Source organism: Lipotes vexillifer, unplaced genomic scaffold (genome assembly GCF_000442215.2).
Source record: "Lipotes vexillifer unplaced genomic scaffold, Lipotes_vexillifer_v1.1 scaffold512, whole genome shotgun sequence".
Taxonomy (NCBI): Eukaryota; Metazoa; Chordata; class Mammalia; order Artiodactyla; family Lipotidae; genus Lipotes; species Lipotes vexillifer.
The window spans coordinates 1,364,848-1,381,206 of NW_006787695.1; the positions used below are offsets into that span (position 1 = coordinate 1,364,848).

The 16,359-nt window shown below is 48.2% G+C and overlaps 1 protein-coding gene across 1 annotated transcript in view; it reads left to right on the top strand.

Moving 5' to 3' along the window:
- DHRSX (dehydrogenase/reductase X-linked) overlaps nt 1–13,262 on the top strand; it is a 180,569-nt gene extending 167,307 nt beyond the window's left edge. Inside the window, exon 8 of the mRNA XM_007460499.1 lies at nt 13,065–13,262. Within this exon, the coding sequence (XP_007460561.1) occupies nt 13,065–13,262 (198 nt within the window). The remainder of the gene's footprint in view (nt 1–13,064) is intronic.
- Nucleotides 13,263–16,359: the final 3,097 nt, after the last annotated feature.

The window sequence follows — 16,359 nt, forward strand, 5'->3', positions numbered from 1 at the left end:
TTTGTCCTGGTAGCTAATTTGTTATTTTCAAGGGAAAACATCTAATGTTTATCTCTGAAGAATACTTATACCTATTATTATTTGTATATTATACTTTATGGTATGCTATGTTGTACATCATCCCTATCTTACTTTTTTTTTAGAAAGTTATATATTTTTGGCTGCATTGGGTTTCTGTTGCTGTGTGCGGGCTTTCTCTAGTTGCATTGAGCGGGGGCTGCTGTTCGTTGTGGTGCGTGGGCTTCTCATTGAGGTGGCTTCTCTTGTTGCAGAGCTCGGGCTCTAGGCACGCGGGCTTCAGTAGTTGTGGCGCACAGGCTCGGTAGTTGTGGCTTATGGGCTTAGTTGCCCCGCGGCATGTGGGATCTTCCCGGACCAGGGCTCAAACCCGTGTCCCCTGCATTGGCAGGCAGATTCATAACCACTGCGCCACCAGGGAAGTCCTCCTACCTTACGTTTTAAAAAATAAAGTATCAGTTTAATTTTATAAAAACCTGACCTATGCGGCACAGGGTTAGGCAACTATGGGTTGGCTGCATGGTTTTGAGAAGAAAGTTTTATTGGCACACATGGCTGCTTTCATGTTACAAAGGCAGAGTTGAGTAGTTACAATAGAAACCGAAAAGCCCACAGAAGTCAAAAGTATTTCTTATCTGGCCGTTTGCAAAGTTGGCTGGCTCTGAACTAGAGGGATGACTGCATTTTAGTTTCCTTTCCTCCCTTATTTGGGTAATGTGGATCAGTACATTCCCTAGAAGGGGTGGTCTTTATTTCTAGAATGATTCTGACCGTCGTGGAGCCTTATTCTGTGGGATTCTGTTCCCCAACGACTTCACTGAGCACTTGCTTATTGATATTTATCCTGGAGCCGGAGATCCCCTTTCTGTGCTGTTCTTTGACAAGTGTGGATGGTTAAGTTTTGATGAGTTGTTAAAAAAAAAATTAAAAAAAAAGGGAAGAAAGAAAAGAGAGAGAGAATTAAGAAGCTTTCGATTTCCTGTCCTTTTGCTTCAGAATAGTCTAATTGTCATGAGAAGCTTTTCAAAAGTGGAACGATTCCCTTTGAAAACTCTCAGGGTTTGGGAATTTTCAGAAAAGGAATTCTAAGTCAGCTTTCAAAATGCCTTCAGTGCTTATTGCTTGGTTGAGGGTTTCTTCCTCTTCTGTGGTTAGTTCTGGTAGCATTCTCATATCAATAGAATTGTCTGTTTCAAGTTTTAGACTTAATGTGTTTTTACTAAATCTCTTTCCTTCAGCTCAGGAATGCTCCTGATTCCAATTGAATGAAACCAGCCACTCCCCTGGGCTCCGTTTAGACCTTCATTAACTCTTTTCAGTTTGCTTTTTCTCAGCTCACCTTTTAGTCTCTCAATTCTCAAGCAAAGGATATTAAAATTTTTCAAATTTTAAGTTCTTTCGCTAGCAAAACATCCACGCTTAGACATACTCCCTATTCCTCCAGGAATCCCTCTACATCCCGAGAGAGTCTGTGTTGTTCTTTCTTTGTGGTCCAACATTGAGGTGAAACTTTCACCTACGAATCATTTTTTAAAAATCTTTTGATCATCACATGCACATTTGGATTTAAAATGCAACCACAGGGCACTGAGTAATGGTGCTTTTATATATTAGAGAGGAAATTATGGAAACTGTACAATTACATAGTGGAAGCCTGTTTGTTACCATGGCAATAAAGCAAAAGTGATGTGAGTTGTAAAAAGAAAAAAGCTGTAGGACAATGGCAGGCTCTGATGTCACCTTTATAATGATGATTGTATGTCATCATTGTACATATTATTTCGTTACACGTACGTGTGTGTGCATGCATTGTGTGAAGTCTTCAAGGATGTGCCCTCAGTCCCTGGGGGGCCGGGGGGGGAGAGTCTAGAGGATTTATGTGTCTTTATGTCCCTTTATGTCATTTAATGGCATTCTTTTATATCACTCCGAAACTGCTATTCTACACCTTATCAAAAGCCGTGGACTTGATTCCAAATTCAGAGCAGGTCCCCTGGGTAAACCAGTTAGTACCTTGAAAAAACCCAGCAGGTTGAAACATTCATAAAGATAAGAGGCTTAATTGGTTCTTTCTACAAGCAAATCAAGACCATTCCATAGGCCTGTGCCTTAGGGTCAGGGAAGGTCTTCAGAGGGAGTGAGTGCCCTTCAGGCATCTAGAAAGCAGTTAGTAGCTTCATAAATCAAATCCAGCTCAGATACAGAAAACCTGCATCTCCCAGGCCGTCGGGCCCTTGCATTTGGGGGTGTCACCCTGGCTTCCTTCCCCCACTCCCTCAAGGTCGAGTACCACGAAAAAGCACAATTTTCAATGCTGACTACATCTGGTCCCCTGGTCGGGGCTCCTGTCCAATAAGCCCTTTGAAATTTCCTTTATCAGGTCTCCAATTACAAACGATCACGTCTCCCCTGTGGAATGTGCCCTTGTCAGAATAACATATGTGGCTGGCCGTGGTTGGTTCCCTTCACCATGCATCTAAACCTGTCCAGTGAAGACAGGAGATCAGAAAGTCTGGCTCTCGGATGGATGCGCTCAGTGGGTGAGAGGCCTAATTAAGCACCTCAAGGACACACGTCCAGGGAGCCTTCTCTCTCACCTCTGAGTCCTGAGCTGCTCCGTTGTCGGGGACCAAGCATCCAAATGCAAGCACGCTGTCCCAGCAGCTTAAGACATGTGACACCCCCAGTTGACATTCCATCGTGTCATAGGGACCCGCCATCCATGACTCCAGGCTCCTTGGAGGTCAGCCTCTCGCCGGAGATGCTGGATGACCCAGGGGAAGCCCAAGGTCATCACAGGGGTCCTCATAAGGGAGGTTGGGGGGCTGAGGGTCAGAGAGGGAGAAGTGACAGCAGAAGCAGAGGTCATGGCTTCCTGGCTTTGAAGGTGGAACAGAGGACAACGGGCCAGGGGATGCAGTGGCCTCTCAGAGCTGAAAGAAGCAAGGAAACAGACTCTCCCTGTGACACCTCCAGAAGGAATACAGCGCTGCCCACACCTGGATTTTCGCCCAGATTCACCGTATGCTTCTGACCTCTTAGAATTTGAAGATGATACCTTTGTGCTGTTTTGAGCCACCGATTTTGTGATAATTCACAAGAGCCCCCAGAGAAAATGCATACACTCCTCTCTCCTTAGATCTCAAGTGTCCAGACCATCATCTTGTGGCTTTTTAAGCTCATTGGCTTCAGATCCTGCCTTTCTGGGGCAGGTTGATAAGACTCACCTCTCAGGTGGGTGCCTGCATCACCTACCTGTGCCGGGCGCTGCCCCGGACACCACGAGGGAATCCTTCTTGAAGCATCAGCCCCTCCCGTCCTGATGATGCCTTTGGCACACGTCTTAGAAACACCCAGATGGCACCCACGACATGCTGGATGTCGCACAGCACTTTGTAAACGTTGGCGTATTTAATCTGTATTCCAAGACCATGGGGTGGGCACGAATACTGCCCCCAGTTTGCCGAGGGGCATGGGGGGATTTTTTTTTTTTTAACATTAGAAATGATTCAGTTTTATGAATGAACATATATTAAAATTCGCAGTTTATAGTATAGTCTAAATAAAGTCTTTCAAAAATCCACTGTAGGATCCTTGATCAAAGCAAAGATGATAAGCATTCTAGAAACATCCGTCTCCTTCTGATACCGTGATCTGAGGATGGTGCACATCACGTACCAAGCATGATGGAGTGTGTTTCCTGGGTGCCGTGTGCTGGGAAATGAATATCGGATTCTGAATAGACAACAAGATGCTCTAAACAGTTGCCCCCTCTGAGATAAATAACATCTCCCGTTTTCTATACACCTTAAGAAAAAAAAAAAGATCCCATCACCTCAGATGGGATTCCCTAGGAGGCATGGAGCAGGGAGTTAGTCAGGGCGTGATGTCTTTCAGACTCGTGACATCTCTCTGCACAGAGCTGTGAAGACAGTTAATAGGGCATCCGGAGGTATGTCCCAACATCGTACCAGGCAGTGGGTACTCCTGCTTCCTCAGCAATTTTCATGAGTGCTGAAAGGAGGATGGTGTCAATGATCTGCCCTTGCAGTGGACGCAGGACACAAAAGGTGCAGCCCTTGGAGGGGGTTGAAGGCTGGGCTTAGGTCCAAGGAGCCTGAACCAGGCTGGGACCATCAGTGATGCAGAAATAGCTCAAGATGAGGGTGGCCATGCTGCCATTTCTCCCTTGTCTGCTGGGTCCCTCATCAGAACCCCAGATCCTCACAAATGGTGTGAGCTACCCCCATCTCCATTCTCCCCAGGACAACTGGTCCCAGCCCCAATGAGGGTCTTAGACATCGGGTCTGGACCTCCTCCCAGGACGCCCGATAATGGATGTCAATAGTGATGTTATTACAGATGGCCAGTAGGCACACGAAAAGATGCTCAACATCACTAATTAGTAGAGAAATGCAAATCGAAACTACCGGTATAACCTCACACCGGTCAGAATAGCCATCATCAAAAAGTCTACAAACAATAAATGCTGGAGAGGGTGTGGAGAAAAGGGAACCCTCCTACACTGTTGGGGGGAAATGTAAGTTGGTGCAGCCACTATGGAAAACAGTATGGAGAGTCCTCAGAAAACTAAAAATAGAACTACCATATGATCCAGCAATCCCACTCCTGGACATATATCCAGACAAAACTCTAACTCAAAAAGATACGTGCACCCCAGTGTTCATAGCAGCACTTTTTACAATAGAATAAATGCTAGAGGGTGTGGAGAAAAGGGAACCCTCCTACACTGTTGGGGGGAAATGTAAGTTGGTGCAGCCACTATGGAAAACAGTATGGAGAGTCCTCAGAAAACTAAAAATAGAACTACCATATGATCCAGCAATCCCACTCCTGGACATATATCCAGACAAAACTCTAACTCAAAAAGATACGTGCACCCCAGTGTTCATAGCAGCACTTTTTACAATAGCCAAGACATGGAAACAACCTAAATGTCCATCAACGGATGAATGGGTAAAGAAGGTGTAGTACATGTATACAATGGAATATTACTCAGCCATAAAAAGAACAAAATAATGCCCCTTGCAGCAACATGGATGGACCTGGAGATGATCATACTAAGTGAAGTAAGTCACACAGAGAAAGACAAATACCATGTGATCTTCCTTATATGTGGAATCTAAAACATGGCACAAATGAACTTAGCTACCAAACAGAAACAGGCTCACAGACCTAGAGAACAGAGTTGTGGTTGCCAAGGGGGAGGGAGATGGGGGAGGGATGGAGTGGGAGGTTGGGATTAGTAGATGCAAACTATTATGTATAGGATGGATAAACAACAAGGTCCTACTGTAGAGCCCAGGGAACTCTATATCCTGTGATAAACCATTATGGAAAAGAATATGAAAAAAGAAAGTGTCTATATGTGTACAACTGAGTCACTTTGCTGTGCACTAGAAATTAGCACAACATTGTAAGTCAACTATGCTTCAAACCCCACCCCCCCAAAACAGCGCTGTTGTAGGATCAGATGCATCCAGACTACAGAGCAGCCTGCGGACTGGAGGGCATGGTGGGGTGGACCTGGGGTCTGGTTAGAGGCCGGTGCAGGGGTACAGGAGGAGTTCGTTGTGAAAATGATTCTAGAGACCAAATCACGCAGTCTTGACTGGTCGCCCGTGGAAAGTGAACCAAGAAAGCCTCGGGTCATTTGGGGTTTCTGACTCAGGGAAATTGGGGTGCATGGTGTTGGCTGTCCAGGAAACGGGGGAACTGGCAGGTGGGGATGGGAGGATGATTGACCCTGAGGTGTGTCCATAGGGTCTCTACCTCTGGATGCCAACTGGGCCGCCATGAGCGTCTGTCTGCAGCTCAGAGGTGCAAATGGAATTTGTGGTTGCAAACATGCAGGCAGGAAGGGAGGTGACCCACGAGGCCGTGGGTGTGGGTGACGCACCCATCATGACTGATGAGGAAGATGGGAAGGGTTGGAGTCTCTGGAAGAAGGAAGACCTGGCCATTCTGTGCAGCACCTCCCCTCCGTCCTCTCTGCCCCTCATTTTCGTAATTTGTTAATTCTGGATAATACCATCTCCTAAGACTGTTGTGAGCATTGCTGACGTGATACATGGGAAAGCATTTTCAACACTGTAAAGCCCTGGATAATTATGTAGTTATAAGGCATTCGTGTTCCCCTCTCACCGCACACAGCTCGCGGCTCTGTTATGCACAGTGTGAACCCCACCCTCTGCTCTCTCTCCTTCGCTTTATTTTATTTTATTTATTTAGTTTTTGTGCGCTTGTACCCAGCCCTCGACCCATCGCCTCTGCTGGTTTTCCGCTCCAGGGACGCGGAGGCTCTTATCTGAATGATCTTTCTTGGCTTTTTGGCTTCATGCAGAGAAAAACTTCAGCTGTAAATACGTGGTGCTCTCCCCAGCCCTGCGCCCCGGGCCCCCGGCGTGCGACTGTCCTTCAGGGATTCCGAAGCCTCTGATAAAAGCCACCATGTTTCCCACCGGGGTTTGGCTTCACATTTGAGACATCTCTGCTTTCTTACAAGTCTCCAAGAGGATCTTAGTTTTTTTTTTTTAAGCTGCAGGTAAAATGGGAGATGTTATTTATCCCAGAGAGACCACTGTTTAGAGCATCTTGTTATCTATTCAGAATCCGACTCTCACTTCCCAGCCCATGGCACCCAGGAAACACACTTCATCATGCTTGGAAGAGCTCCTATCAATGACAAGTGAACAGGGACAGATAATTCAGTTGTACTGGGAGCTGCAGCAGGTGTACCTGGGAGGTACAGCCTTCATTTTTAAAATTGTAGGAGGCACCGTCCTCAGATCACGGTATCAGAAGAACAAGGATGTTGCTTGAATGCTTGTCATCTTTATTTTGTTCAAGGATCCTACAGCAGAGTTTTGAAACACATTATTTAGACTATGAACTGTGAATTTAATATGTGTTCATTCATAAAACTGAATAGTTTTTAATATGTTAAAAAAAAAAATCCCTGCATGTCCTCCTGTGTAAATTAGAGGCTGTATTTGTGTGCACGCCGTGGTGTTGGAATACAGTTTAAATGTGCCAACATTTACGAAGTGTTTTCCAATATCCAGCACAGCCTGGGTGCCACGTGGATGTTTCTGAGACGTGTTTCGAAGGCATCATCAGGAATGGGGTTGGGGGGATGCTTCAGAAGGGTTCCCTCGTGGTGTTCAGGGCAGTGCCTGTCACAGGTAAGTGCTGCAAGAGTTTCTGCTGCTCCCACCAAAGCTGCTTGGACCAGTACCACGACCTCTGTTGTCTGTCGGGTTCTAGCTCAAAAGGATTTGGGGAAAGGTGTGCTGGTTATTTCCTCTTCATGCTTTTTGGATAACCTGAAGACATCCTCGTTTAAATATAGAGTTGGGACCTGTAGTCATCGGCTCAGGCTGCCCCAGTAGAACACTGCAGACTGGGCAGCTTGAATGACAGACATTTGTTTCTCCAGGTTCTGGAGGCTGGGAGTCTGAGATTACGGTGTGGGCAGATTAGTCCCTGGCGAGGCTGTCTTCCTGGCTTACAGATGCCGCCTTCTTGCCATGTCGTCATGTGGTGGAGAGGGAGCTCTGGGGCATCTTCCTCTCTTTTAAGGACACTAATCCCATCCTGGGGGCTCCACCCTCATGACCTCATCTAACCCTAATCCCCTCCCAAAGGCTCCATCTCCTAATAGCACCCTGTCGGGGATCAGAGCTTCAGTGTATGAACTCGGGGGTCACGCACATTCCGTCCATAGCAGGACGTATGCATTCACTGGACACCTGTTTAAGAAGCATCTCCCACCCGCCATGGACATTGCTGGTCTCAGGTCCACGTGGCAGAACCTGAGCATCGGGAGCCAGACACCCACACAAGCACCTGGCATCTGGGTGAGGTATAGCTGAGGCTAATGGAGAGTGGGTGGCTTCAGCAAGGTCTCCTGGGTCACGAGAGGTGATGCAGAAATGGAACCCTGGTCCTGGGACATGCGATTCTTTGGTGGCTCTCCCTCCTCCAGAGGATGTAGCTGAATGTCCCAGAGTTAAAGTTGGGCGTGGGAGGGAGTGTGTGTTGTGCATGTGACCGAGTGTATGTGTGTGCCTGCTTATACACATGTGTGCATCTCAGCGTCTATCAGACTTCCTTCCTTTCACTCAGGCATGATGTGTCATCACCCTGATGGGTGAGGGTTAGGACAGTGACGTCAGATGTCAGGAAGAAGAAATGCATAAAACCGTCCATTTCGTGAGCTGTCAAAACATTTAGGAATTAAAAAGTACAAATGAAATCTCATTTTCTCTATCTTTATCATCTGCCCAGGGCTTGGAAATGTTCTGCAAATGCTCGGGGGTGGCTGTTTTTAGCCCAGCATCTATCATGTGTTTAAGTGGGATAAGTGGATGAGATTAATTCTCCGTGAGATGCATGAGCACGAAGAACAGCTCTTTTTTTTTTTTCCTGTCCTTTTCTATGTCAGAGAACTCCCTGGCTGGGCAGGGCCACCCTGGGTGAGTGTGTGTACATGTGAGTACATGCATGTAAGTGTGAATGTATGTGTGTGCATGGGTGTATATATGTATGCATGTGTGTGCATGAGGGTATGTGTGTGTGCCTGTGAATGTGTGTACATGGCAGTATATGTGTGTGCATGTGACTGTGTGCATGGGGGTATATGTGTGTGTGCATGTGACTGTGCATGGGGGTATATGTGTAAATTGTGTGTATGGGTGTATATCTGCGTGTGTGTGCATGTGAATGCATGTGTGCATGGGTATATGTGTGTGTGCATGGGGGTATGTGTGTTTGCATGTGACTGTGTGCATGTAAATGTGTGTGTGTGAGTGTGTGTGTGTGGATGGGTGTATATGTGTGTGTGCATGTGCGTGTGTGTGTGTGGATGGGTGTATATGTGTGTGTGCATGTGACTGGATGGGTGTATATGTGTGTGTGCATGTGACTGCATGGGGGTATATGTGTGTGCATGTGTGTATGGGTGTATATGTGTGTGTGCGTGTGAATGCATGTGTGTGCATGGATATATGTGTGTGCATGTGACTGTGCATGGGGGTATGTGTGTTTGCATGTGACTGTGTGCATGTAAATGTGTGTGTGCATGGGTGTATGTGTGTGCATGTGACTGTGTGCATGGGGGTATATGTGTGCATGTGACTGTGTGTGGATGGGTGTGTGTGTGTGCATGTGAATGTGTGTGTGGATGGTTGTATATGTATGTGTGCGTGTGACTGGATGGGTGTATATGTGTATGCATGTGACTATGCATGGGGGTATATGTGTGTGCGTGTGAATGTGCATGGCGGTATGTGTGCTTGCATGTGAACGTGTGCATGTAAAAGCGTGCGTGTGCATGTGAATGTGTGTGTATGGGTGTATATGTGTGAGTGCATGTGACTGGATGGGTGTATATGTGGGTGTGCATGTGACTGTGCATGGGGGTATATGTGTGCATGTGACTGTGTGTGTAGATGGGTGTATGTGTATGCATGTGAATGTGTGTGTGTATGGTTGTATATGTATGTGTGTGTGTGACTGTGTGGATGGGTGTATATGTGTATGCATGTGAATGTGTGTGGATGGGTGTATATGTGTGCATGGGTGTATATGTGTGTTCATGTGGATGGGTGTATGTGTGTGCATGGGGGTATATGTGTGTATGCATGTGACTGCATGGGGGTATATGTGTGTGCATGTGAATGTGTGCAGTTAAATGCACGTGTGTGCATGTGAATGTGTGTGTGAATGGGTGTATATGTGTGTGTGCATGGCGGTATATGTGTGCATGTGAATGTGTGTGCATGGGGGTATATGTGTGTGTAAGTGAATGTGTGTGTGTATTGGGTGTGAGTGCATGTGACTGTGTGTGCACGGGGGTATATGTCTGTGCTTCGAAGTCTCTTTCCTTCAGAAACAGGATGATCAACAGAATTCCATTGCAATCCTGTCTCCTGACGGTAGCTGAACTTTGGGCACAGTGCTGTGTCCTTTGGGCATTCCAAGCTCGTGTCCAGCACACCACAGGCATATCTTCTAAAACTGCCATCCTTGTGTTTTAGTTGGACATGCTGATCACAAGCACTGTTACCCAGACAAGAGGACTTTCAACCTGTGGGGGAAATGGACCCCCAGATAAGGCCCACTGGAGGACCCAAAAGAAGCAGCCTCTAAAGAGGGCTGGACACGTCCTAGGGAAATCCCAGGAGCAGGAGAGCCTGCAGCTGCAACAAAGCAGGTCTTTCTGATGGAGGTGACTCACTCTGGGGGTGAAACATGGCAGGGGGTTTCTGGGCATGGATGCCTGAATCCTCGGCCTGGGGAACGGTTGACTTACGAAACAAGCTCGTCCCAGGAGCCGACTGAAGGATCTGTTTGACAAGGAGGTGTAAATCCATCCGAGCGAGAACATCTCAGACACCACTGAAGGGAAAACCAGTTCCTCTGTTTTGTAATAACCTATAATGGAAAAACATCTCTTCATGTGGCTGTGCCTGATCTGGATTTTATCGTAAAAGTGGAATCACAAGGAGATGCCGTCTCGGATTCTGTGAGTCGTTCTTGGAAATCCTCAACCCTGCGGGCATCCTGGGTACCCCAGTACCTATAGTCAGTGGGTCCGGAGTGCAGGAGGACCCCAGAGATGTGTGGTGAGGGCAGTTAAGGAGAACCGAGGCCATAAACACGCAGAGGCTTTGCCACCTCTGGGTGGACAGCACCAGAATCGAATCACAGGACGCCCAGTTGAGGTGGAAACAGAACACTGGTCATAGGCACTGCCCCAGGAAGACAGGTAAATCCAACATCCATTCCCAGAAAACAGACTCCGGGCACATGCAATGTGCAGGCAGTGTCTCCTATTTAAAATGAGTAAATCCTTTTTTTTTTGGAGGATTTTTTGTTTAATACATCTGAAAAGAATGGCATATACAGAAAACAGATGTGAGAAAGCATTGGATCAACACTGACGAATTGACAAGGATGAGACTTGGGGATGGTGGAATAGGTGACCTAAGCGTTTTTAAAAGTTGGAAACTGCAACCAAAATAAGATGAAAAAATCCCTATCAACACTTGGGGAAAAAAACCCCAAATACTTAGGAGTCTTCACAAGACCGCGTGTCAAATCAATATATTTTATACTTTATAACTGACATATAACATTGTATAACTTTATCTCCATAAAAAAGTAGTAGAATCCTGTCTAAAGGAGCTCATTGCTACAATGAAATGAATGTTTTTTCCTGAAGAGGCAGACTGTTCCCTTCATGACCCCTGACCCCTCCTGACTCCATGGCCACCCCGTCCCAACACATGAGAACACAGGCTTTCCAATAATGCGTGTTCCCCTCTGCAGACTTTCTTGCAAACCTTCAAGCTCCTCCTGGGAGACGCCCATATGTTTCAGATCGTCTTCGTCAACTCATGTCTTGACCGTAGGGTCCCAGGATCTTGCTTCCTTGAGTATGGGACCCGGTAACATCAAAGGAACAGTTTACCTGGCTGCCCTCAGCAATTTCCCATCTTTGTCATGTCCAGTGTTTTTGGCAGGTGGGTACACAGCCCTCTTGGGAGATCACATGGGGAGGTGTTGGTCTTCCAGACAGTACCTTCAAAGTCGCAGCTTCTCTGCCTGTCAGATAGCTCCGCAGAGTAAAGGAAGCTTTCCCCTTCACTTCTCTTTTTAACCTCCAGCCCGAATATAAGTGCCGGGGGACATTTGTCATCATGACTTCTGAGATACCCCTTTTGATCATGTCTGAATCCAGAAAATGTGACCGTGGGGTTGTTTCCTGGCCTGGGTGTGTGTACCTGAGGGTCCTACAATGGTACACTCTTAGAGGCACATGAGAAGGACCAGGGCTAGGCGAGTTGAGCAGATTTCCGAAAGTTTGTTACGTGCGATGAGCTCCTGAAAAGTCATTGTCATGACAGTAAGATGAGGGAATTCTGTTGGTTTCTGGATATTGAATCGTAGCCCCAAAGCCCCTTAGTGCCCACAAGGTCTAATCCCTTGAACTTCTCTGCCTGGTTCTCCACCGGTTCTTTTTATATAGTTCCCTGTGCTATACAGTAGGTCCTTTACATATAATAGTGTGTGTCTGTTAGTCCCAAACTCCTAATTTTTCCCTCACCCCGTTTCCCCTTTGCTATCTGTAGCTCTGTTTTCTATGTTTGTGAATCTGTTTGTGTTTCATAAATAAGTTCATTTGTATTATTTTTTAGACTCTGCATATAAGTGATGTCATATGGTATTTGTCTTTGACTTACTTCACTTAGTATGATAATCTCTAGGTCCATCCATGTTGCTGCAAATGGCATTATTTCATTCTTTTCCACGGCTGAGTAATACTCCATAACACACACACACACACACACACAGTTATATATATACACCCCACTACCCCACATCTTCTAATCCACTGATCATGCCCAGGGACCAGCTCCCAACCCAAAACACAGGGTGTCTGGCGTTCAAACCTTCCTCCTTCCCTCCTACTGCCTGAGGCCCACTTTTCTCAGTCTCTTCTCAGCCTTTCAAGCTTTGTCTTGAACTTACAGTTCTCCTGCTGTAACTCTCTTCACTGCGTGGAAACCAAGAAACTTTCTGCTGTCTCGACGTTTCCATCTCAAATTGCTAAATGTCATGCGTTCAACACAGAGGCCGAACAGTCATCTGCTTTGAGCCAACGAATAAGCATTTCGGTTTCATCGAGCGTTGGCCGTACAGCAGAAATGGACACCACGTTGTAAACAACTATATTTCAATAAAAATAAACTTTTAAAAAGAGCTGGAGGCTTGAGTATTTACATTGGGGTCTTCATATGCGTCTACTGAAATGGATTAACCCAATGTGGAAATACAGCCCACGTGGGTGCACCTTCCTGCACCCATGGAGTCTGGGCTGCCCCAGCCTGTCCGGCCCGGCTTTGTGCCTGAGTCCGTGGAAGGATGTCGGAGGTGCTGTGTCTCACCCACAGTGTCTGTGGGCGTGGAGACCCGTGTGTCTCTGCTCTGAAAATTGACTTCTTTCCTTCTTCCTGCAGACCCCGGATGAGGGAGCCTGGACCTCCGTCTATGCAGCGGTCACTCCAGCGCTGGAAGGCCGTGGCGGCTGCTATCTTTACAACGAGAAAGAGACCAAGTCTCTGGCGGTCACGTACGACCTGGAGCTTCAGCGACAGCTGTGGGCCAGAAGTTGCCAGATGACGGGCATCGCCGATGTGACCCAGGAGGTGGTCTAGGGTTAGCCACCTGCCAGGGAGACGGTGATCTGCCAGGCGCGCGCAGGTGTGTCTGCGCTGGACCACGTGTCTGCGTCATCCCATCCCCCGCCCTTGGGGCTGTGTCTCCCCAGCGTCTCCCATCGGCTTCCTTGCCCTGGGCCGGAACTTGAGGAGAGGAATGCTGAGTGCGACCCCAAGCAGCTGGCCCTCAGCCATGAATCTCGTGATCCCCGATGTGTCCAGTTGTACCGGGTGCCCTGAGTCATTAAACCCTGCCAGCCACGCAGGCGGTGTTCTTGCTTAGCACAGAGGCGCTGAGGACCCTGGGGTAGAAACATCCGGATGAAACAAACACTTTCAAGGGGGCCTGGGACTGTTGGGCACTGGTGGCTTTGAGGGTGTCCTGTGTCCCCTGTTCTGTCACACGCAATTTGTGCCACAGATGCGGCTCTGATTTGTGGGTCCTGGAAAGGGAGAGATGTGAGCCTTCCTTAGTCTGTTGATCAAGGGTCATGTGACAACCCTAACCCTCTGCCCCACCATCTTTAGGGGGACCAGGTCCTAGGGGCTTCCTGCAGCCGTTAGGGCATCTGTCAGGGCTCTCACCCCGTGACTCATGGAAAGACCCTCAACAGAGGGGTAGGGAATTCTGTAGGACACGGGATAAGAAAGGGGGCCTGGACACCTGTCACCGTGGGGTCTGTGGGACAGGGTTGGGGCCTGGACACCTGTCACCATGGGGTCTGTGGGACGGGGCCTGGACACTTGTCACCATGGGCATCTGTAGGATGGAGCCTGGGCACCTGTCACCATGGGGTCTGTTGGATGGGGCCTGGACACCTGTCACCATGGGCATCTGTAGGATGGAGCCTGGACACCTGTCACCATGGGGTCTGTAGGATGGAGCCTGGACACCTGTCACCATGGGGTCTGTAGGGTCTGTAGGACAAGGCCTGGACACCTGTCACCATGGGGTCTGTAGGATGGAGCCTGGACACCTGTCACCATGGGGTCTGTGGCACAGGGACGGGGCCTGGACACCTGTCACCATGGGGTCTGTAGGATGGAGCCTGGACACCTGTCACCGTGGGGTCTCTAGGACAGGGACGGGCACGAGGCCTGGGCTAAACCAATCATGGGATTCAGCTGCACAGGGTTCGCAGGTCTGCACATTCCCCTACCACTTTTTAGGGCCTTAGTCAAAGAATGGCAGCTTTGCTGCCCACTTACCCTTCAGTGGTCATATGAAGCCTCTCTTCTGGTATCTGCTTCTTAATTTCATCGTCTGCTAACACAGGCATGTTCCTCTCCTGGAGACGTGTGCAGGGCTTGGATTCTATTTCAGACCACGATACTAATGTAACAACAACAGTCATGTCGAATGCCCCGTGCCTCCCTGGATTTGGTGCCCATCGCGGTCTGTCAGGCTCTTCCTGAGCTAGTTTCGTTGTGGACCTTCCATGGTCTGCAGACACCTCATCTTTCAGCAGCGTGACGGCCGCACTCTACGCCTTGGAAACAGGTCAGTGGTGGGACCATCCTGGTTGCATCCAGTTCCCGCTGTAGTGGCTTGAATGGTGGCTCCTCAAGAGATACGTCCACATCCTAACCCCTGAAACCTGCAAATGTGTTCCTATTGGGAAAAGAATCATTGCAGATGTCATTAAGGTCTTAAGATGAGGACACCGTCCTAGCTTATCAGTGTAGGGCGAATGTACTCACAGGGTTGCTGATTGGAAACAGGGAGAGGGAGAACTGATTACAGAAGAGGGAGGGGGTCTTGTGACCACAGAGTCAGAGATGGGAGGGATGCGGCCACAAGTCCAGGGACGCCTGGAGCCCCCAGAAGCTGGAAGAGGCAGGAAGGACCCTCCCCTGGAGCCTCTTCAGGGAGCTCAGCCCTGCATCTTCAGAACTGAGAGAGAATAAATTTCAGTTGCTTTAAGATACCAACACCTTGATGGTAATTTGTTACAAGAAACTCATACAGTTGTTGACACATGTGAACATGTCTAGCAGCTTAGTGGACCTTTGCCTGGGCATCCGGGCCCGCCCTCCTTCACCCACCAGTCAGGCAAGGAAGGCTCAATCCTCTCTCTGAGAATGGCTCTTGGGTTCTCAAATTCCAACATGGAGAGATCAGACATTTAGAATGCTAGCAAAAGGACTGTGTGTTTCCTGCCAGACTGCACCCTGAATTTCAAGACCAAGAACCACTGGTCAGCTAACCATGCATTCCCTCAATTGACAAAATCCCACTGAGGCCCCAAACCTGATGCCAGCCCCCAGCACATTCACGCATTGGAGTAACAGCCAGCAGCTCTTTCAGAGTGGGGTTCACACTACACTAGATAGGTAGGTAGGTAGGTAGATAGATAGATAGATGGATAGGGTTTTCGGGTCAGCAAACTTTTTATATATAGGACCACTTAATAAATATCTTCATTTTTTAGGGCTTTATGATCTATTACAACTACTCAGCTCTTCCGTATGACACACAAGCATCTACACACACTACGCTAGCATGTGTGGCTGTGTTCTAATAAACCTTTATTTACAAAAAAGGGGGGAGGTCAGATTTATCCGAGGCCCATACTTTGTTGACCTTGGGTTTTGACCCCCATGTGCCACGTGGAGAATTGTAAGTGCTGTCGTGTGGGTGGGCATTTAGCCTCAGAAAGACTCGGTGTCTCACCTGGTTTCAAGTTCCTGCTGGCACTTAGGTGGGAATCTCAGGGGTGTCTAACCCCAGAGACCATGTTTTCCTTACAGATGAACAAGATGTTATGAATTCTGTGTCGTGCAACCAGGAGACGTTGGTGTAAAAGGACAGGAGACCAGGACGTGTACGTTTGAGGTCCTCACCTCCTCGCCTGCATCCTGCTGTGGTTGGCAGAGCTGAGACCCCAGCATCTGGGACTGTTCATGTGGTGGCCTGAGAGGAAGAAACCAGGGCCCCTTCTGCAGGTGCACACACTCTGCAGGATGTCCGCTCGGATAAGAAACATCCTGACACCCTTACCGGGAGAACCATAGGGTGACAAGGAGGCTCCTGGGGACCATGGACCAGCACGAGGAAGAGAGCTGCCAGAGGGTCAGAGATTCCTGACGCTCT